Source organism: Rhipicephalus microplus, chromosome 1 (assembly GCF_043290135.1).
Source record: "Rhipicephalus microplus isolate Deutch F79 chromosome 1, USDA_Rmic, whole genome shotgun sequence".
In the NCBI taxonomy this organism is placed as follows: Eukaryota; Metazoa; Arthropoda; class Arachnida; order Ixodida; family Ixodidae; genus Rhipicephalus; species Rhipicephalus microplus.
In genome coordinates, this window is record NC_134700.1 from 93,608,777 (window position 1) to 93,630,613 (window position 21,837).

General features: G+C 43.1%; 1 protein-coding gene across 8 annotated transcripts in view; it reads left to right on the top strand.

Annotated features, from left to right (window-relative positions):
• The window catches only part of LOC119178493 (calcitonin gene-related peptide type 1 receptor), a 210,027-nt gene that overhangs the window by 158,112 nt on the left and 30,078 nt on the right, over positions 1 to 21,837 (top strand). For all 8 annotated transcript variants that reach the window (XM_075885003.1, XM_075885011.1, XM_075885014.1 and 5 more), the window contains 4 exons: positions 3,983 to 4,145; positions 4,239 to 4,358; positions 4,913 to 5,019; positions 20,071 to 20,162. In XM_075885003.1, coding sequence (XP_075741118.1) covers positions 3,983 to 4,145; positions 4,239 to 4,358; positions 4,913 to 5,019; positions 20,071 to 20,162 — 482 coding nt within the window. The remainder of the gene's footprint in view (positions 1 to 3,982; positions 4,146 to 4,238; positions 4,359 to 4,912; positions 5,020 to 20,070; positions 20,163 to 21,837) is intronic.

Consider the following 21,837-nt stretch of genomic DNA (forward strand, 5'->3'; position numbering starts at 1 on the left):
ATCAATATTATAAGTAAGGCACTTCAGCCACACGTGCAAATAAAAGTAACATCACTTTGCTTTTTCACTCCTCTGACATGCAAACTCACATAGCGCTGTCAAGTGGTGAAATGTAAAGCTGCCTTGGATCAAAGCGGTTGTACGTTTAGTCGTTAAAATCTTCCAATTTTGTGCTGATAACTCTTACACAACTGAATGCATGACATTTAGAGCGTTGCCTGACAGGGCGGAACCTCATATTGCGAGCGGCGTATTAAGGAGACAGGCACCAGTGGAATAATCCTAGCTAAGTCCTTTCACATTGTGTCGAGCGTAGCCTGTCAATATTTGACGACCAGGAACGCCTCAGGGCTTGTGTCTCCCCCTAGTACATCCTCAACTTTTGTGGCAGCGTACACGGAATCAATGATTGAACAGCTCCTCACAGAGAGGAGCAGTTAGACGATACTAAGAAAGAAAACAAGATGAATGCTGAACAGATGCATGAGCGAAATGAAATGGTTATGAGAGACTCAACCGTTTCGCACTTACGAATATTAATGATAAAAAGTAGGGACTTTCACTGGGTGTCCTTAGCAAGTTGCGATACTCATGTCCGAAGCAAGTTCAGGTTTATTACGAGCGGAAGTACGGGATGTGTTCAAATACTGATGACTGAGTAGAAATAGAGGTGCTGCAATGCGATGGTCTGTTAGATCATTTCGAGAGCTTTTTCTTGCAATATTGTGTGGGTACGCTTTCACGCATAACGTCATGCGACATTTTAACGCCGCGAAGTTGGAAGCAAGTAGGCCTTAGTTTTGAAACGTGACCATGGCTAACATTCCGGGTGGTCCGATTTCGCTATTTGTCATATTCTAAGGAGAATGTACGGCGTGTGGACATGAACACAAGTAAACAGAGCTAACAAGAAAATTCCGAACACAGCTCAGCTGTGAAATATAGAATGAAAACAAGCAGAATTTGCAGCCCAGTGAAAGTTCTGTATAGGTTTCCGTGTATAGGGCTCCCTTGCGTCCACTATTACGTTCACTCACACGCGGAGCAAGAGCCACCGATCGTCAGCGGTTCACTGAAAATGAAGGAAAAAATTGGCAGAAAAAAAGTATTAATACCGCACAATAAGCTCTAAGGTCATGTGGCATCCAGAATGAACAACTCGTTTCGACAACACAGAATGTAGCAAGAAAACATAAGTAATATCCTGCTCAAATGGAAAGGAGTATGCATTAGAGGTTTAAAGAACTTTATGAATATACTGTTCATGATTCATTTAGGGTGCGTGTAAGCGTCTATGGTTCAAAAATTTTGTGTCGTGCCTTAAACAACTTGGCTGCGCATGTCACTCAGCATAGTGAAACGGCTCATAATTCTGTGATTTCTTTGCCTTTTGTTGTATGTCTAACTGTAGGCCCTGCTTAATTCTGCCGCTAAACTACATCAACTAGCTTAACTCTTTCTAGAGTTCAACAGTAATGCCTAAACTTCGGGTAGATCAGTGAAAAGTTCGACACACAATGGTGCGCGGTACTCACTTCTTAATGAATAAGTCCAACCGAGTCTATGCTTGCTACGCTGCTGGAGTCCTATGGATTAGAAGTCCAAGATAAATACTCTGGAGTGCGGATGGTTGCGGTCAAAATAGAACATAATTTTTTCAAAAATATACATCATATGTGTATTGGTATCGAAATTTATTATAGCCCCGCCGCGCTGGTTTAATGGCTAAGGTACTCGGCTGCTGACGCACAGGTCGCGGGATTGAATCCCGGCTGTAGCGGCTGCATTTCCGATGGAGGCGGAAACGCTGTAGGGCCGTGTGCTCAATTTGGGTGCACGTTAAAGAACCCCAGGTGGTCGAAACTTCCGGAGTCCTACACTACAGCATCTCTCATAATCAGATCGTGGTTTCGGGACGTTAAACCGCACATATCTATGAAATTTACTATAGCTCGTAAAGTATATCCGCCATGGTCGTCAATCATAACGTACTCTTTTTTTTTCGTCCCGTAGCTGAACAGTTTGTTTTTTTTCCAACGTGCGCGAGATATGGAGCTTGGCAGCCATCGGAAAACTGCCAACCACTGTTACACGTTTCATGCCAAGAAAAGATATAGAGGGACACGATTATCAGGAAAAAGTTCAATGCGAAAACAAAAAAAAAACGCTGCAGCTTCGTCTCAAGAGTATATATGGTAAAATCGGGCCCCGTTCGCACTGCCTTCTCAACCGGTACTCTCACCTCGCTGCTCAGTGAACGGCTCAACGATGCCGCAAGGGAGGTCTGCGCAACTTGCATTGGCCACTCAAATCTATCCTATCATGCCTCCTGCAAGTACGTTGCGAAGCGCCCACTGCAACACAATCCTTCGTTTTGCAAATCATCCAAGTACCCACTACGCGTCCGTAATGCAACACGCGAAGCTACGCACCTGGTCACTTTGTTTATGATTTTGCTAATGGTCGTGAGTAAATATGCCGGACCGCATCGAAATGGGTAGCCCCTCAGGACCCCTCGGTTATTGTGCAGTTCACAGCTCTTGACACCTGGCACGATTGTACAGTTCTGCCAGGAAACATTACAAGACATTCTTATGGGAATTTTTTGTTTTGGAAGCAGCTCTTGGCATTGGCGTGTCTATGTGTTCTACCACGTGCTTGTCACACATAAGACCTGAAATCTATTTCCTCTGTAAGCAAAATGTTTAGGAACTAAGCTCTTCAAGTGCAATGTAAAACGATGTGTTTCAACAAGGAAAAAAAGCCTTCATGCCGTTGCTTATGAACAGCGCCACCCAATGGAGAAAGGCGCGCAGTCACCGCACTTACTTTTTCCGCCACGCGAACCGAGTGCAAGTGACCTAAAGCCCCAGCTTCTGCCGTGGGTGCCAAAGCCAGTTTTGCACGTTAGTCCTGGCACTGGAGTATCAACATTCTTGTATCATCTGTGATAGTCTGGGGTTCAACTGTATACTCTTTCTACATCAAGGAAATACCTAGCCTGAATGCGGAAGGCCACGATAATCCCTAAAATCAACCAGTGTCACTAATTGTAAGCTCTACGTGCTATAGTGTAAACATCCACCCCTTTTAATATGTATTGATTGGCATCTACCTCAATGTTTTGCGCCCCAAGACTGATTTTTTTTTCTCACAACCAACGACGATCACACCGACCCCAACACTGGAGTTTCCGCCAAACAAGCTCTTTAACGCTGCGGTGTTCGAAGTCGACGTGTGCATTAACAAGATGGGGATCATGTCTGTAACAGCATTGTTCAATTGGCTACTATCAATCTACTGCAAGAACAGCCTTAGAGGTTAAAAAAATGAATATAGATTATTTTCTCTTTACTAAAGAAAGTGAGACTTTAAACACGAGTGGATTGACTTCATATGGAGAGAACAAATATAAATGCGCATTTCGTCAGTTCAGTACATCTCGTTTACACCAAATTAACAGTTCTATGTAAATAATTAACACGAAAGCCCTTGCTATGGTAGAGATATTTGACCGAAACATAGCAATCACATGAATACAACAAAGACGTAGGATTATTTGGATTGCGTTTACTAAATAAATAGGTTCCTGCAAAAAATTCCGCTATGTCGTTGATATAAACAGCGTACTCTAACAGGTTGGATGCAAATCAGTAACGTTTCTCGTGAAGCCGCCAACATGTCAAATACATGCAAGTGGGAAATCTAGAAAAAAAAGAAAAAAAAAGAAACCACCCTATGGTATCGTGGATGTAGCTGTGTGATTATGCCTGTTTTCTTCAGGCCACCACAGAATGGGTCGCCACGACATCGCATTGCCAATCTCTTGTACCCTTGTTGCTTTGTTAGCTTTTCATCCATCTGCTTCTTATGTTTTTCTTATAAGCCATCAGAAAACAACCACAAGAGCTAGCACACGCTATTACATGGAAGATGAGACCGATGGTCGCACATCTATTATATTTCCGTCTTTTCATTCTAGGACCCAGAATTGAAACTTTTGTGGAACATCGCTGATGAAATCGGAGAGTACGTCCCTTGGGAGCAGAGCTCTCCGCGAGGCGAAAACTGGATGTGGCAGCAGAAGATCCATTACTTCAAGCACTGCCTGGAGCACGTACTGCTCAAGCCGGTCCCAGAAGAAGGTAATGCAGTGTGCGTCGTATAATTTGTGTTTCTTTTTGGCAGTGAGGATGGTGTGGAGTTTCGGAATTGAGTATACAGTTCATTCGCTGCAGGGGTCAATGCTTCATTTTGTCCCCGAACGTGGGACGGTTGGAATTGCTGGGACGACACTCCTGCAGGTCACACAGCTTATGCCCCTTGCCCGCAGTTCGTCGCTGGATTCATCTCTTCGAGTGAGTAAATACCCGTATAAACGCACCCTCACTCGTGAGGTCTTATAACCGCTACAAAACAACGGCGGTTTATGCGTTGTTAATATAGTTTGACGCAGAACGAACCAAAAAAAAGTGCACTGTTTACGTTTTTTTTTTCTACAAAAACTCGCCTATAGGACAGAAAGATAATAACCTAGTTTAAACGATGAAAGCACACATCAAAGCGAAATATTGCTATGAATATTCTATATTGCGTTGATTGTTGCCCGCTCTCTGGCGCGACTAGAGTAGTTATTCAATATTCGAAGGGCTTACAAAATAATTTGTGTCAACATGGTGGTTGACGCGATCGACCAATATTCTAATTTCTCAGTTTGTGTTCGTATAAGTTGCTTTTTGGACCATTGTGTGAACGGCTCTTGGTCCCAACTAAAACAGTGAAGACGGAAACCTGAATTCTAAATATCGCTTACGCCACAGCAATTAACGAAAAAATCTATGCCCTGACAGGATGAATACTTTAATCCCGTTCATTACTGTTTTTGTTTTTTCTTTTTTTTTTTCATGTTAAGGGCAAGCACACAAAGTTTGCACCACCAATGCATCATGGTTTCGTCACCCAATCACAGGAATTATCTGGTCAAACTACACAGCATGTGTAGACACGCACGATCTTCAGGTGGGTGCAGTTCAATAGCCTATCTTGATAGGAAGTGAAGCTAATTATAGGTTACATATAAAGATCGTGGCATGGTATGCGAAAAGCATGGTGAGTGTACAATCCTCGAAGTCTCGCTATCTGTTTCGCTGTTTTTTCAATGGTGGGGTTGTGGTCGATCAACAGCTCCTAATGTGAGAATGTATATAGAGAAGTGGCTTCTCAATTTTTTCCTGCCACGTTTTATTGTTTCCTGGATATTAACGAATTGTTTGTCGTTGTTGCATGTATGTATTATACGAAGTGATCTGCTGCTGACCACCAGGAGAAAAGTCTAATCCACAGCATCCGCAGCATGTAACGCATGTGAAATCGAGGAGTTCTAACAACTTCAATTAAAAAAAAATTAAGTACGTACCAACTAGCTCAAGTTTTAGTTTTATGCGGAATGCCCACAACCTATAGAAGGCACGCCATGCGTGTCAAAGTGGCGTTCGGAGGTAAGTACACTTGCTTGTTAGCATAAGAACAGATAAAACGTGCCCCTGAATGGCCGTGCCACTTTCTCTGAACGAAATCGAGAGGTGCACTAAAATGAATATGGGACTAAAATATTTTCCCAAACGATGGAATGTACTCAATGTTCGCCACCCATCTATTTGCCATCGTGTGAGATTTCGTATTTCAGCTACGTTACCGTGGACAAACGATGCTTTGCAAAATATGCATGCTTCATAAAAGGTAGGAAACGATATCGGACGCATGAACTGAATTGCACTGCGAGTTACTACTTATAACAAGCCTACATGACGTATTTGCCACAATAGTCAAGACGTCAGGCCTGCGCAGAAGGCTGCGCCTTCCACGCAGGCCTGGCGTTTTCGCCGTTAGCGCTTAGCATCATCAATGCTACACGGCACCGCATGTTTAACGTGGGGATAGCTTCCAAACATATTTCGCCGTCGTTGCTGTTTCACAGCCAGGAGTGCAGAGTTATTACTTCAACGGAACACGAGCATTCAACAGATATTCAGCAATGATTACGTCGCTACCATGCTCAGACTCGAGCTGTGTGCAATGTAGTGCACTCGGATATTGCGGGTTCAATCAGCACGATCAAAACATGAATATCGAAAAGAATATACACGTATTTTTCTCACAATGTTCATGAACTCAACGTCAAAAAAATTTGAAGAACAACAATGCCTTTCCGAAGGTACTGGTGAAGTACAGGGGAAGTTAGCAAAGTGGCGTTTATTGTGGCCGTGATCTCTAGTCTCATCTCTGTAACTACTTCACTTCACTGATAGAGCTGGATATTGTTGGCGGCAAGCGGTGCTGCAGAGCATCCCAAATAATGGCGCTACATGCAACACACAAGCAAAACTATGCTCTTATTTTGAGGTCGCTTAAATGGAATGCAAGTTATTTACGAGCGCGAACATAAACACACGAGGGGCCGTAAAGTTCAACACCACGTCGTGAGTCAGCAGCTAATCGTTCATCGTCCCTGTCACTCTTGGTGCTTTCACAGTCTTCTACTTTCACTTAAAACTTCTCATCATTCGGATGGTTTCTGTCGGCATCAGCATGGAAAGCGATCTGCAAATCTTTCTCTGCCGAGTGACTTCATCCACACCCCACAATTATGTATAAAACTGCAAAAAAATCAGTGTCTCTCCTCAAAGAACATTTTTCTCTCAAACCGGTTAAAAAGCAAATCACTTGCTGTGTGCTGTCATTTATCAAAGAAACGTAAAAAACAGTTGGTGGACAGATGGCTATAAAACACACAGGTGGGCTGGCTATAAAAACAACACACAAGTGAAGGGCAGCATTGGGGCTTTCGTGGCTCAATAAGCGTGGAGCGAAGGCATCCTCTAATGAATGACATGTCGCTACCACGATTGATAACAGGGCTTTCCTGAAGAAGAATGAGATGCGTATTTAAAGTATCACAAATTAGAGATTGCTGAAGGATAGAAGAGCTCATCCCGAACCAGCGTAACTTACCCCGTACAATGGGATGTGATTCATGCAATACAAAGGTACAGGCGAATGCTATAATACTGAAGTAAAACAGGGTGTTGCCTCTGAATTGGTCAGATGATGACATTCAACGAACCTACGTGGCTGCAGAAAAACTCGCGAAAATGAAATGTGTACGCTATGTTCTATTTTTCAAAGCGTGACTCGCCTCGTATTTTCACGAAAGCTTTGCATATTGCAAGAACAAATGAGATTTCTCACGTAGCGGAGGGTCTTGTTTATATGATGCAAGGAACATGCAAAGCCGTAATTTTCCTTTCATCTGAAGGCTTTAACAATGTGACCAGCACACGTGAATAAGAAAACGGCGGCCAAATACACCACTGTGTCGTCTGCTTACCCTCCTCTTGCAGATTCTCCGGACGTCCCCTTGGTGGTGGGACAGTCACATTAAAAATATTTCATATTGTACATCAGGTGCAGCACTTTCGATGAAGGTGAAATTTCAGGCGTTTTTCAGCCCCAAGAAGTTGGATTAACGCCGCCTGGTGGGAGGCTTGCATGACGTCATGGCAAGACACTTCGAGTCTCGCTGTGGCGCGCGTATACATAACCCGCGCTCGCTTCGAACGCCGTTGCGCTGCCAGCGTTCACTTTTTCCTAGTATCACGCTTAAAATATAGGACGGAAGCAGCATCGATGATGTTTTTGGCAAATCAATGAAAAACTCGATATTCTTTTTTTAATGCGAAGCATTTTTTAGTGAACTTCGGCGACTTTGAGCGTATCTATCTATCTATCTATTTATCTATCTATTTATCTATCTATCTATCTATTATCTAGCCACCTAGCACTTTTAGCTCTCCTGGCTGTTTCAATAATAGTATTGATACCGAACTTGGTAAGGCATAACATGACTGTATAAAGAACATACTTGACTCGACATAACATGAAAATCAAAGAGAGAGAGAGATAAATAGAGAGGAAAGGCAGGGAGGTTAGCCAAGCTTGGCTCGGTTGGCTACCCTACACTTGGGGTGGGGGAAAAGGGGAATAATAGAACGAAAAACATATGTATGTTATGAATGTCATGATTTACATTTCACGGTCCTTCAGCTCTTGCTGTGGTTCCGTTCACATGGCATGTTGTGAAACTGGTATGGCACGGAATCATTGGACGGCGAAAAAAAGCGGCAAATCCTAACATGAAAATGATGGCATGCGTGTCATGTGACAACATGACTACATACCATGCTCATAATGCGCTCGCGGCCGTTTCGCTAGCTTCACATATACCAAATTGGTATTACGGGAGATGAATGAATCACGAAGGTAAACAACACATCCAAACATCCAAACTCGCAGGTTTGACGCATGCGCGTTTCAGCGCATCCAGCGTCCCTCCGTCACGAAAAGAGAGAGCGCATTGGCGCGAAACGCAGCATTTCGCATTTCGATCTGGTTGCCGACGGGTGGCGCCGACGGACACTGGTCGCCCCTGGCGTCAGACTATGGAGTTTACTATGCTACTTTGTGCTATAGAGTGCTCGCGTTTTGCTAACGTTGCGTCACTGTGCACTGCGTGCGCGCGTCACCGCTAACTTGGAGTATATTGGGCCCTTAATGATGCGCTCGAGGCCGTTTTGTTAGCTCCACATGCACCAAATTAGACGGTACGTGACGTCAATGGATGACGAAATATATGACTGGTGCGAACTTGATAACCCTGACACGCGTGTCATATAAAAACATGACAACATATGACGCTCATAGCGTGCTCACGTACGTTTCTCTAGCTCCACATATACTAATTTTGGTGTCACGTGACGTGAACAAATGATGATGGTAAACTACAGATCTAAACATGATAATCATCACAGGGAAGTCACGTACGACATCAATTACGTCTACCTCATAACGTTGGGCTGATTTTAAAGTGACGTATCAACATTTCTCATTCGTGCTTCACATATCGATTCTCAATGTACGCGGGATCCAGCAATTTTTTCATTAGAATCGCCAACGGTGCCTGCGCTGCAGCGTGGACGCTTTGAAGTTCAATATGGTGTCGCGCTGCTTACTTTGAAGATGGGTTCGATTCTCGGCCATGGTTGAGGCACTCCGACTGGGGTGAGCAGCAAGTCAATACATGTGCCGCGGGTGAAAAGAAAAAGAGAGGTCACCACAATTACTCTGCAGCGTGCCTCGCAATCATGTTGCGGTTTTGAAACGTGTACGACAGCGTACTTGCATTTAAGGTGCGCTGTTCACGGGCGATTTCTTTAAAAAGAAGTGATTGTTTCACCTCCACATTTGGTATTTCTATCAGACGCACCGGGGTAACTGCTGGCAGCGTTTTTTAGGGGCGAAGCTCCTTAGGGCGTGGGCTGTGCGTCCCCTGTAGCCTGTATGTAGCCACCTCAAGTTTAGTTCTTGCAGTGTTCACTAGATGGCGGTACCGTCCCCTGTATGTATCGTAAACTGAGCTAGCCATGGTCAAAAAGACCGTAAAGTGTTCAGAGTGGTGAGGCGCCTTCGTCGAGGTCGGACGTGTTTTTGGAGAGCTCCGGAATGACAGCTACAGATAAGTGTTTTTGCATGTTTCCAGCTTGCCTCTGTATGTAGCGTTATGAGAACGTAAGGCGCTAGCGTAAAGCTTGATTAGGTCTAGTACGGTGTACGTTTTTTTTTTGTTTTTTTTTAGTATTCTGTACTGTGTCTTTTTTTTTTCTCCAGCCACCACGTGGCTGAGGCCTGCGCGTAGACCGACCACGTGCATGCGCAGGTGCTGTGAAGTGTAGCGTATTTATTTATTATTGTGGTTCTTTTTGGCTTAGACCAGTGTATTTTAGTACAGTTTTCTAACACGTGGACATCGGTAAACTGAGCTAGCCATGGTCAAAAAGACCGTAAAGTGTTCAGAGTGCGGGATAGGGAGGAAGGTGGAAATTAGTGCGGAAGAGAAAGCAGAAGATGACGCCAAGTGTAGACAGTGCGAGTTCGAGGTGAAAATGAAAAATATGATGGCGGTCCAGAGTGGGCTCATGGAGAAAATCGCAGAGCTGGAGAATGCATTGGCGAAAGAGCGAGAGAAAACGTCAGCCATGGAGGAAAGGCTCCGGGCAGCCGAGAAAGGCCTATCGAAGGTCGTGAAGGGGAACGAAGACGCAGGTGACGGCGGAAGCATTATGGCGACGACCCCCCGTGCGGGAGAGATGAGGGAAACAGGCATGACAAAGGCAGATACATTGGCCACAGGGCCCAGCTACGGGGAAGTAGTTTTGAGGGAGGGAGGGAGCAAACCAGCAGCCGTGACTCACGCTAGTCACCTAGTCGGCAGCCAGGTGCAGGTTTCAGAAGGAATGTCTGTACAGGTCATTATCGCCGGTGACTCAAATTTAGTCCGATGCGCAGCGGCAATCAAAGAAAGGGTGAAAGGCGACAAGAGAGTTGCGATAGGGACGTTCCCAGGACAAACGCTGGGGACAGTAATGAGTCAAGCGGGTGAACAACTCTCAGCTAAAGCTAACAATCGTAACCTCGTTGTAATTGCGGGAGGGTTAAATGACGTCCTGAAAAAAGAATCGTCAGGACTAGCGACGACCTTGGCGAAAGGGGTGGATGACATGCGCACCGTGTCCCCCCAGGTGCAAATTGTAGTATGCACAGTACCGGAAGTACCAGTACGCAACGTCAACCTGCAAAGAGCGGTAGTCGACGCAAACAAAGAGATATGGTGAATTAGTCGAAAGAAGGGATTCGAGGTAGTGGATTTAAACAGGGAAGTGCACAGGTGGGGTGGATTCCAAAGAGACAAGATTCATTTCGATAAGAGGCTTGGACACGAGGTGGGCTGGCGACTGGCAGGACGCGCAGTAGCTTTTATGGGGGGCTCACGGGCCCTTCGGAGTCCGGGGTAGCTCGTAACAGGGAAAACAACCAGGAGGACGCTTTGACAGGTAGAATTGCGAAAAACCAGAAAAAAGGTAAAAGAAAAAGGAAAATGGCGCGTGTTGCAATTAGTTACATAAACATGCAGGGTGGCAGAAAGAAGGCAAAATGGTTAGAGATTGAGGAGCAGTTAAACAAAGAACAGATAGGCGTGTATGCGGTTACAGAAACACACCTTAGAGACTTGGAAGAGCCACCACATATTAAAAATTATGTTTGGGAAGGGTGTAACAGGACCATATCGGAAAAGAAAGGTGGGGGTGTAGGAATGCTAATTCACCGCGGAGCCAAATGGGTTAGAGTGAAACAGACGTGTTCAGAGCACCTCTGGGTTCTGGGCACAGTAGGTGGAAAGGAAACGTGGCTAGGGGTAGCCTACTTGTGGACGGGGAATAACTGCAGAGAAAAGAATCAGGAGATAGTGGATTGCATGAGTGCGGATATTAAGGAATTCGGTAATGGGGCCGAAATCATCCTTCTAGGGGACATGAATGCCCACATACATGACCTTGACGGATATTCAGACACCAATGGGAAGTTATTACTAGATCTTTGCGAGCAACATAGTCTGGAGATAGTTAACACGGGGCCTAAATGTGACGGCCAGATCACATGGGAAGTCGGAAACAAGAAATCAAGTATTGATTATTGTCTCATGACTGAAGGAATTTACCACAAACTGACAGAAATGAGGATAGATGAGGAAGGCATTAACAGCTTGGGTAGTGATCATAAACGAATAACATTACAAATGGGATACGAAACTAAAAATAAGAGCATGGAATCAAAGTCTGGCAGCTCGTATTTAAATGACAAACAAATAATAAATATAGCCGCAAGAGTCGAGGAAGAAGTAGGCGAAATACCTGGCAAGGACTGGGAGTATAGGGAGCTGTTACATCTAATGACGAAGGAGATAGGGAAAGAGAAAAAAACCGTTTGCTGGAAAGGAAAAAGGAAGCCAAAAAGTTGGTGGAACAAGGAAATCCGGGAGGCGATCGAGAAGCGACGCGAAGCATCACGGGAGCATAGAAAGGCAAAAAAGGAGAAGCGGCCGCAGGACGAAGTCAAAAAAATATGGGAAATATATTTGGAGAAAAAATCCATTGTACAGAAATTGGTAGAGGCAAAAATTAAAGGTGAAAGTGAACGCTGGATGACAGAGATACACGAAAAAAAGAAGGCCGCGCCTAGAATTTTTTGGAGCCACATAAAGGCGCTAGGTAGGAAGTCTGTCACAACGCAACAACATATTCTAGATGAAGGAGGAAATCAATTGGAAGGGTACGAAGCGCTAGGTTACATCCAAAAGGTAACAGCCGATTCGTTTCAAAAGAGCGTCCAGGGGATCTCCCCGGTGAGTAAAAGTGTGGCGGAGAAAGCAACAGAGGAAGAGCTAGTACTAGATAATTTCAACTGGAAAAAGGCCGAAGAAAAAATTCCAAAGCGCACTGCCGCGGGTTTAGATGGGATTCCCGTTAGCCTCATTAACGAACTAGGACATAACACTAAAGAAGCATTGTTAAAAGCAGTAGAAAAAAGCTTAAAGGACGGACAAATACCGGACAGTTGGCGACAAGGTAGAATGAACTTAATCTATAAAGGCAAGGGAGAAAAGGACAAGATTCGCTCGTATAGACCACTAACCATTACATCGGTACTATACAGGTTGGCGATGCAAGCAGTAAAAATGAAAATAGAAACATGGGCCGAACATAACGATATTTTGGGAGAACTTCAGAACGGATTTCGAGTCGACAGGCGGTTAGACGATAACCTGTTTGTTCTCACTCAGTGTATAGAAATATCTAAAATAGAGAATAGGCCCTTGTACGTGGCTTTTCTAGACATCACTGGGGCATACGACAACGTTAATCAGGAAATTTTGTGGGATATATTGAAAGGAATGGGCATGGGCGACGACTGTATACAGCTTTTGAGGGAGATATACCGAGAAAATACAGTTTGCATAGAGTGGGAAGGAATGCGTAGCAAAGAGAACGTTGAGGTTAGCAGGGGTCTGAGACAGGGATGTCCTTTGTCCCCACTGTTATTCATGCTGTACATGGTGAGTATGGAAAAAGCGCTAGAAGGTAGCAACATTGGTTTTAATCTGTCACACAAACAGGGCGGCATGATGATTGAGCAGAAGCTTCCAGGTTTATTTTATGCGGACGATATCGTCTTATTTGCGGACAGTCGAGATGATATACAGCAGCTGGCGAATATATGCGGAAGGGAAGGTGAAGCTCTTGGACTAGGATTCAGTGTAACGAAGTGGGGTTTGATGGTATTTAATGATCCCTGTGATCAGACGGTGTCCATACAAGGCCAAGAAATACCGAGGGTAAGTGAATACAAGTACCTTGGAGTATGGGTAAATGAGAGTGATAGATACATGGAGGTACAGGAAAAAGCCTCGGCAGCAAAAGGAAAGAGGAATGCGGCAATAATGAAGCACAGAGCGTTGTGGGGATACAATAGGTATGAGGTGCTTCGAGGTCTGTGGAAGGGTGTAATGGTTCCAGGGCTTACTTTTGGGAACTCAGTGGTGTGCATGAGGGCAGAGGTGCAATCGGGAATGGATGTAAATCAAAGGACTGTGGGACGCCTCGCGTTGGGTGCTCACGGGAAGACGACAAACGAGGCTGTAAAGGGCGATATGGGGTGGGCAGGTTTTGAGGCGAGGGAAGCGCAGAGCAAAATAAGGTTCGAAGAAAGGCTAAGAAATATGAAGGAGAGTAGATGGGCAGAGAAGGTGTTCCGTTATTTGTATAGGAAGAGCGTGGACACACAGTGGAGAAAAAGAACTAGAAGACTCACTAGTAAATATACGGCTGGTATTGTGAGCCATATGTCAACAAAGAGCGTTAAGGGAAAAGTCAGGGAGGCGGAGAGGATTTACTGGATGGCAGCTATGGAGAAAAAACCGGCTTTGAGTAACTACCGAAAGGGCAAAAATGAAATAAGGAGGGAGGCATTTTACGATAATTCAAGGGGAAGCGCTTTACTGTTTGAAGCGAGATCGGGTTGCCTTAGAACGCGTAGTTATAAAGCAAGATTCAGTAAAGAAGAAGAACAGTGCACATGCTGCGGGAAAGATAAGGAAACGGCGGAGCATGTTCTGATTGAATGTGGAGATATCCACCCAGGTGTACGTTTGGGCACGAGCCTACAGGAAGCCTTGGGTTTTAGGGACAACAATGGAAAGCTGAACACACCCGCGATTGAAATAAGTAAGAGACGGTTAGAGTATTGGTGGCAGAAAATTAGAGAGAAAGGACAAAAATAAATATTGGAAAAATAAAATATGGACAGTGTGCCGTAAATGGCAGAGAACTTAAGCTGAAAATTTACCTTTTTTCCATTAAGATAGAATTTATCGAAGTAGAGGCATTAGGCCAACATAAAAAAAAAGGAAAAAAGTTTTTTTTTTGTCGAGCCTGGTGGCATACTTGTCACCACCCCGTTATAAAGGGGACGCTCATAGCATCCATCCATCCATGTAGCCACCCCTAGTTTAGTTCTTGCAGTGTTCACTAGATGGCGGTACCGTCTCCTGTATGTAGCCACCTCTCGTTTAGTTCTTGTATAGTGTTTACTAGATGGGGGTACTTGTAGCTGATGATGAAAAGATGCAAGATGTTCTAGAAAGCGGTACTTGTAGTTGATGAAAGACGCGAGATCTTATAAAATAGGAATGATGTCACATATGGCGCGTGTCATTGGTTGAAGGCAATCGTTCGATTTAGTGCGGCGACGTACGCTAGGGGGAGCGATGTAATAAAATCGAGTGGGCAAAATGTACAGAGGATTCATGGCTTACCAGGTTTACCTCCGGAGCTTCGCCCACTCATCATCATTCACTTCGTGGATATGGCGGAATTTTTTTTTATTTCCTATGGGTGCGTGCTACAGTTAGCATCGAGTGTTGCAAAATATCTCGAATGCGCTCGCCCGAGTATACCGTCGCAGCTGTTCTGTTAGGTTTTCTTGTGTGTAGCTGCCGATATTTGATCTCGTTATTTAGCTTCATGTTTTGGGGAATTATATTGGCGCTCCGTTTCACTTGAAAAACAAGTTGAAGGTTAGTTGCAGAAACTGCTACTGATTTCAGATAGTGTCTACGTGCAACGTCCTAGCAACTGTGCTGTCACGCTTGTGAGTACTAGTTCAGGTAGTCACCTGACGAATAAAATTTTTCCACGATTGAGTACCCCAGAACAGCGTCAATCTGTATATGAAGGAGACGTGCGAAACCAGTAGTTGCCTCAGAGTGTGCAAAGGACGTTTTGTTGTCACGTGCGCCACGAAGCGACGTGTGCCATCGAAACAGCTCATTTCGAACTTCTGGCATTTGTTTTGCTAACGCTTGCTATCAGCAGTGCTAGTACGTGAAGTGAACAGTACCCTTTATGACGTGATAGGCTATCTAGTCAGCTGTTCGCGTAAACCAGGGTATACAACTACCTAACGATGACGACTGTTGAGAATAAATCTGTACATGAGATCCGAGTATTACGACTTCTCATAATCCTGAAACCATTCTGTGGTTTGCAGCGTTCCCGTTTTTTTCTTACTATTATAAGGGATTGTGTATGAAACACAAATCTGTCTAAAGCTTTCTTCGTCACAAAGCAGAATTCTGTCTAATGAGCTACTCTATTTGCAGAGGCAGACATAGCTTGCACAGCAAATCGCAATGCTGTGAGCTAACTGAGAACGTCACGATTTCATTCGTAATACCTCGACACAAATGTTTAATCGTGTAGTGTATGCCAAGTTGTCCTGAAGTCAGACCCATTTAGCACAAATATTTTCTTAAGACTGATTTCGTCGATTACGTGCATGGTGAAGTCAACTAATGTCTGGCTGTCCTGCGCATTCATTTTCAAATCGGATTGATACTTTCTGCAGATTAGTTAACTTTCAACAGCAATAATTACCTTTACTTCGTACCTTTAGTACTTTGTACCTTTAATAATCTAAAACTTGAAATTGAGAAGGAATCGCCACTGTATCGCTGAAGAGCGGGTACACAGTGGGCTCGGAAAAAGCGACCGTCGGCATGCGTCAGTGGCGGATCAGGCGAGTCCGTTCTGTGACGTCACTTCACCGCGACTGCACTGACGCCAGTGTTCCTCCTCGGGGCTAATATAAAATGAATATTAATGTTATATAGCCCAATATATAACTTCTTTTTTAGGCTGGGTAATACATCAAGAACTTCTGTGCCGACAACAAACTCCGTTGTATGGCTATCAATATCTTGTTACACATCTTTTAACAATTAGTTGTCTTCAGTCGATTCTATCTCATTCGCAGACGGTTACGATGCCTCACGCACAAGCCCGTGCTCACCTCGCAACATCATTTTTAACCACGAAATTTAACGGCTAGACGAGCGAAGGTATGCAATTTGCCTAACGAGCTTCATGCATACCTTCGACAGCGTAACACCTGAAGTGCGAAGCAGTGTGTAATTGAGTTGGTGAGGTGGTCTGTCGATCATCTTTAGGTGACGATGCAGGTGAATGCGCTGTTCGTTGTGTTGTGCGCACTATATGATTACACACTCGGCTGAAGCACTTGAGAACGTTATTCATTTGCATACTAATTAAGCGAAGGTCATTAGAGAGGTAAATGGTATGGTTTCCCGTAAAACATAGGCATGAATCTATTAGGGACAGCTTTTTGTCTCTCTGTTTGCTTGGCTGGTGGAGCAGGCTACGGGTATAGTTCAAGAATTTTGAAGAACAAAGTCATGCAGTTGAGACTCTTTTATTTGGCTGTTTTATGAACTTTGTGCGCTACACTATTTTCTAATACTCAAACGCGATACTTCAACATGGCTAGGTATCCATGAAATAATGAGTGCCACGCCCCCAAGAAAGTGATGGTATTTTTTTTTTGCGAAGCCTTTATTAGTGGTCATGTCTAATCCACATAAAAAAGAGAATTTTTTATCGGATGTATTTCTGCATCCGGGTCAGAATATGTCAACCACTGTGGACTGCTTGGGCTCACTTCAGAAATACACTTCGCGGCTTTTGATTATCTACTTAAGACGATGTCACTCTAGAACATGGACAACTTGTGTCCCTTTTATGAGCAGGTATGCGAATACACGCACTTAGTTCCCTATTGGCTGTAGATCTATCTATAAATAAAAATGATAACATTCCTCTAATCGGACCAAGTGCATTTTCTGAAGCATTATAAACTTTGCTACCAGACAGTACATTGCAGATTGTTGACACTGATTGTTGACACAGAAATGACACAGAAGACGCTACACACTAATAAGAAACACTGTTGATAGCAGAATTCAGGAAATGTTATTGCTGTTGATATATCAGTTGATGCGCTTGCGAAACTTCAAATCTCGATTCTTTTGTTTCAATAAGCATATCACGTTGCAGATGTGCCTAATGTATTTTTAATAGGCAATCAGGTGATGGCATAGATTTTGAGTGTCAATAAACTTATTGATGGTGCTTTTGCGTCTTTAGTCATGGGACTCCGGAATATTGAGCCACAAAACTAAAACATCATGAGTGCTGCTGGCTGTGCTGCAATTTAGGCTCCATTTACGGGTCAGATAAATTCTCCATAACAAAAAAAATGCACTGGCAGTACAAAACATATATGAATCTTCAAGTGGCTCTGTTCTGTCACAGTATTAAAAAAAATAATAGATTAGGTCATTATTATTCTGTCTAAAGAAGAAAAACTAGCACTCAAAAATTCCACTTGTTCCATCAATCTGTTGTGCCACATCATATTAGGCAGCACTTCCAATTTCCAAGCGCACAAGCAATTTTACCACTTGTCACCATGAATCTAAAACGACGGAAGCCTACAAAATTTATGCGTGCACGTAGGTGTTTGTGTGTCTTTGCCTTTAACGGATGATACGATGAGACGCTTTAGTAGCATAGAAGCCATGGAGAGACGATGGCTCTTTTCATTCATTAATCGCCTCATTTATTATGTTGCGAAACTTGCCGGCTTCTCAGGCTCATCGATTTATGCAGTGCTCATCGATCAGACTACGCTGACACAACCATTACATCATCAATCACATTTGGTACGGGGCATTTCCTGCTTATAGAGGCGGGAGCCTTTCGATATGACACGCTTTTTTTGTTTTCCTGTTCTCTTCAGTGCACACAGTTTTGATCTTCCTCTCACGTGTTACGTAATTAGCAGTGTTTACCAACAACATAGGCACAATGGCCATTTCATTTATTGTGTTCGACTTATTCAATCGAGGAGGTATTAACGAGAAATGATCGAGAGCAGCTTATACAAAACTCAATGTACGCCACAAGTAAGAATATCACTTTGACTAGGGCGAGTTGGTACATACGCGGATAGGCTTAAGCGTAATTTAGACGAAGACTAAATGAAATAATTAGCACTTGAGCAAGCCTTTTTATGCGCTCAAACGAGCCTGTATCAACTTATACACAGAAGCGCTAGCTAAAAGACGATAAAAACGGTACCCAAGGCCTATAACCAAAAAGAAAACAAAAAATTGAATACAAATGCGTATAGCGGGACGAAATATCAGAGATAATATACATTTATATCACACAAAGCAAACTGATCTTCAAAATGAAGAAGGCACGATGATTTATACTCTACAAACGGCATCTTCAAAATACATGCTGACCAAGCGCAGGCCGTGACATGTTTAACTTGTTGGAGCGCGCAAGAAGGCAGTTGTTTTTGTAACTGACGTCGATATCTTTTGTCTAGGTTTTTATTTATTGTTGTTTCATCCTCACGTGCTTTCCGTGTTTTTCGGGGGTGCTATGCACAGTCGGCCAAACTTTGCAAAACTCCGGATATATTCCTAAGCTCTTGCGACATCCCCTAATGAACGAGCCACCAATACGAGAAAGTGAAATCCTCTCTTCAGCGCGCTGAGTTTCATTGGTTACAATGAAACCAGTCATCGCGTCAAGGACGGTCGGCTAAGTTGGGTGGGGTTTTCAAACCAGAGGCCTCTTCTTTCATTTGTTTGTTGTTCCACTGAGTGAAAAAGTGCCCCGATGCATTAAAAATGTCAGAAACTTTTCGTGACGATATTTTTTAGAGGCGCGGGGTGTTTATATTTATTTTGAAGCTTTTGATGCTTGCACTAAGTCTGTTTTAGATTGATCAGCATGGTGGTCTCTGAGATCTGTACTGGCCGAGCGTCTGACAACAACAAATATCAAAATCAAGTATCAAAATTATTGTGCTTTTTGTTCATCATTTTGCTGCATAAAGTTTCCGCCCACGTGGTTTTTTTCGAAAGGTACAAAAAAATGTCAGACCAGCCATCACCAACGAAACGAAAAGTGACAATACCAGTTTTGCTGAATCACAAGATTAACTTTATATGTAGCATTTTGTTGGTCATATAGCAATCATATCAAGTGCGACAATGTATTGTTGCTCTAATCGCATTTTTAAACAATAACTTTTAATCATAAATCTAATAAACGTTACATCTGGTGAAACGAGGTGTATGTGTTGTTTGCGGCGAAGTACACGTATGCCAGCTTGTAATCTAATAAATTGGCTTTGTCTGACACTGTGCCTCGTTTGAATAATGGTCGCAGGAACACATTCTATATTTTAAATCAAGTTATCACCAAGGCCGGCCTATACACTGAAACAAATTACCGCACAAAAGCAGGACTTACAATAAAACGCTCACATGTCTACCAAAAAGATGTGTTTAGTGTTTCAGTCTCTAATGGTCTCTAGTGCGTGTTGCATAAAAAAAAATTTCTGGAAGTTTGTCTGATACTGAACTAAAGTATTATCATAACGAGAGGTAATTTGATAATTCGCGATGTCAAAATTTAGAACTTGTATGGCAAAGTAAGCAACTCATTGTTGTCTAGGCAGAAAAAAAAGCTCGTATCCAATCGTTTTGGTTTGTTATATTGCGAACTTATTTGCATTGCCACATCGAGTAATAAATAAAGAATCGATAACTCTGTATTAACGTTGTTGTTGTAAACGTAATGAGTATTGTAAGGCGGATTGAATTATCTTATAAAAATTATTTGCCGGCCTTCAGTTTTGCTGGGTGCCCGGTTTTGTGATGTCTTTTTTTCCTTCGCATTGCAGTTCCGCAACTTGGTGAATTCCTTGTACGTGACTGGATACTCCATATCTCTTGTAGCGCTCCTCATATCAATCTTCATATTTTGCTACTTCAGGTAAGCGATTGCTTATTCATTTGTAATATAATATGTAATGCAGTCACGTCAGCTACAGAAAGTATAAAAGCTGTTGGTATGTGGTTCCACTGCGTGTAGTAATCAATACACAATTTGAATACCGATGACTTTGAACTCTGTCAGTTGTTAGCTTCCATACATGCAATGCTTGTAGCGTTGTTGAAGCTGAATCATCACCGTTTTAACAGTTGCACCAGAACATCTAATTAAGACTAAACAGCCTCATCAAAAGCTCGCCATGAAAGACGCAATGTGTGATAGGATAACACAGTGGACCTTAGTTAGTGGAGGGGGGGGGGAGATTTTGCTCGTTTATCAGGTTTGATTTTCTAATTGTGCAATGCGAAAATTCCTTTATCTTTAATAAAGTAAATCACTCTTTATTGTTTGTGGTTTGAGAAATAAATTGTTTGCCATTTTTCCTCAATACAATAACATGAAAAGATGGTTATCTAGACGTGGCCTTCACATTTGGGATGCTTGCACAAAGTCAGTGCATTGAAGCTTTTAGTCAGAAATACCAGTCACAGTTTTAGTTACAAATATCGTCTGATAAATTGTTGACTGCAGTGCTGACAATTAAAGGACTACAGCCACATGAATTTAAAAAAATTGTGCTTTCACAGGCTTTATTGGCATATTCTCCTTACATTTCTAGAAGTAGGTGTTTTTTTCTGAAGCATTCACAGGTATACCTCTTCGGAAATTCTCAGAAGTTTTAATTATTCGCATTAACATCAGGTGAGCTAGAATGCATAGTTTTTTCAATCTTCCATTTGTACTTGTTGAGCGCATAACACCAAATGTACTTTCTGTGGGGGGGGGGGGGGGAGGGGGCTTCAATTTAGTTCCAATTTTGTTAAGTGTCCAATTCTACCCTTGCAGAAAACTAGAAAACTCTGCCATTAGTATATGACGAGTAATAAATTGATACATGCAAAACTAAAAAAAAAACGGAAGTAATAAAACTAATAAAGAATATGAAATGATTTTGAGCCCTTATGAAAACTGCGCCTATTTTGCCATTTCATGCAAATGATGTTGTCACAAATTTTATTACCACTGTTGTACAGGTAAATTATGAAACTCCTTTTCGATGCCTCAGCTTGCCTTGCAGAAACATCAAATTAAAATGAGGTTATGAAGCAAATCGAACCACACCAGTCACCGTAGTCAAGTGTTCTACAACTGAGCTACGTCTGTGCCAGCAACCACTTTGCAAAAATGAACCATACAGTTTCCATGTCGAATAAGCAGCCACGTCAAGAGATGTAGTATTGCATGGCAGATGCACAGAATCATGCCAGCGGCCACTTCATGTGACTTGCGTGTCGAGTGGATGGGTGAACGGTGTGAATTTACGAAGGGCGCAGCTACAATGAATCATTACCCCTATTATTATGATTATCATCATCCGAAACAACCACACCCTCGACAAAATATACGGCTGGGGATGGCGATTAAGATGACAACGGTGACATGGCGACACCGCACGGCTTGCGCCTTTAAGTCCTCTTGCGTCCATGCATGAGATACGCCTTTGATAATTTTACTTCAACATTGCATTCCAAACAATCGAAACGTGGAAGGCCTCCACACTTCATATAAATTATCAAAGCCTTTCGATGGCACTTGCCACCTTTCACCTTGACAA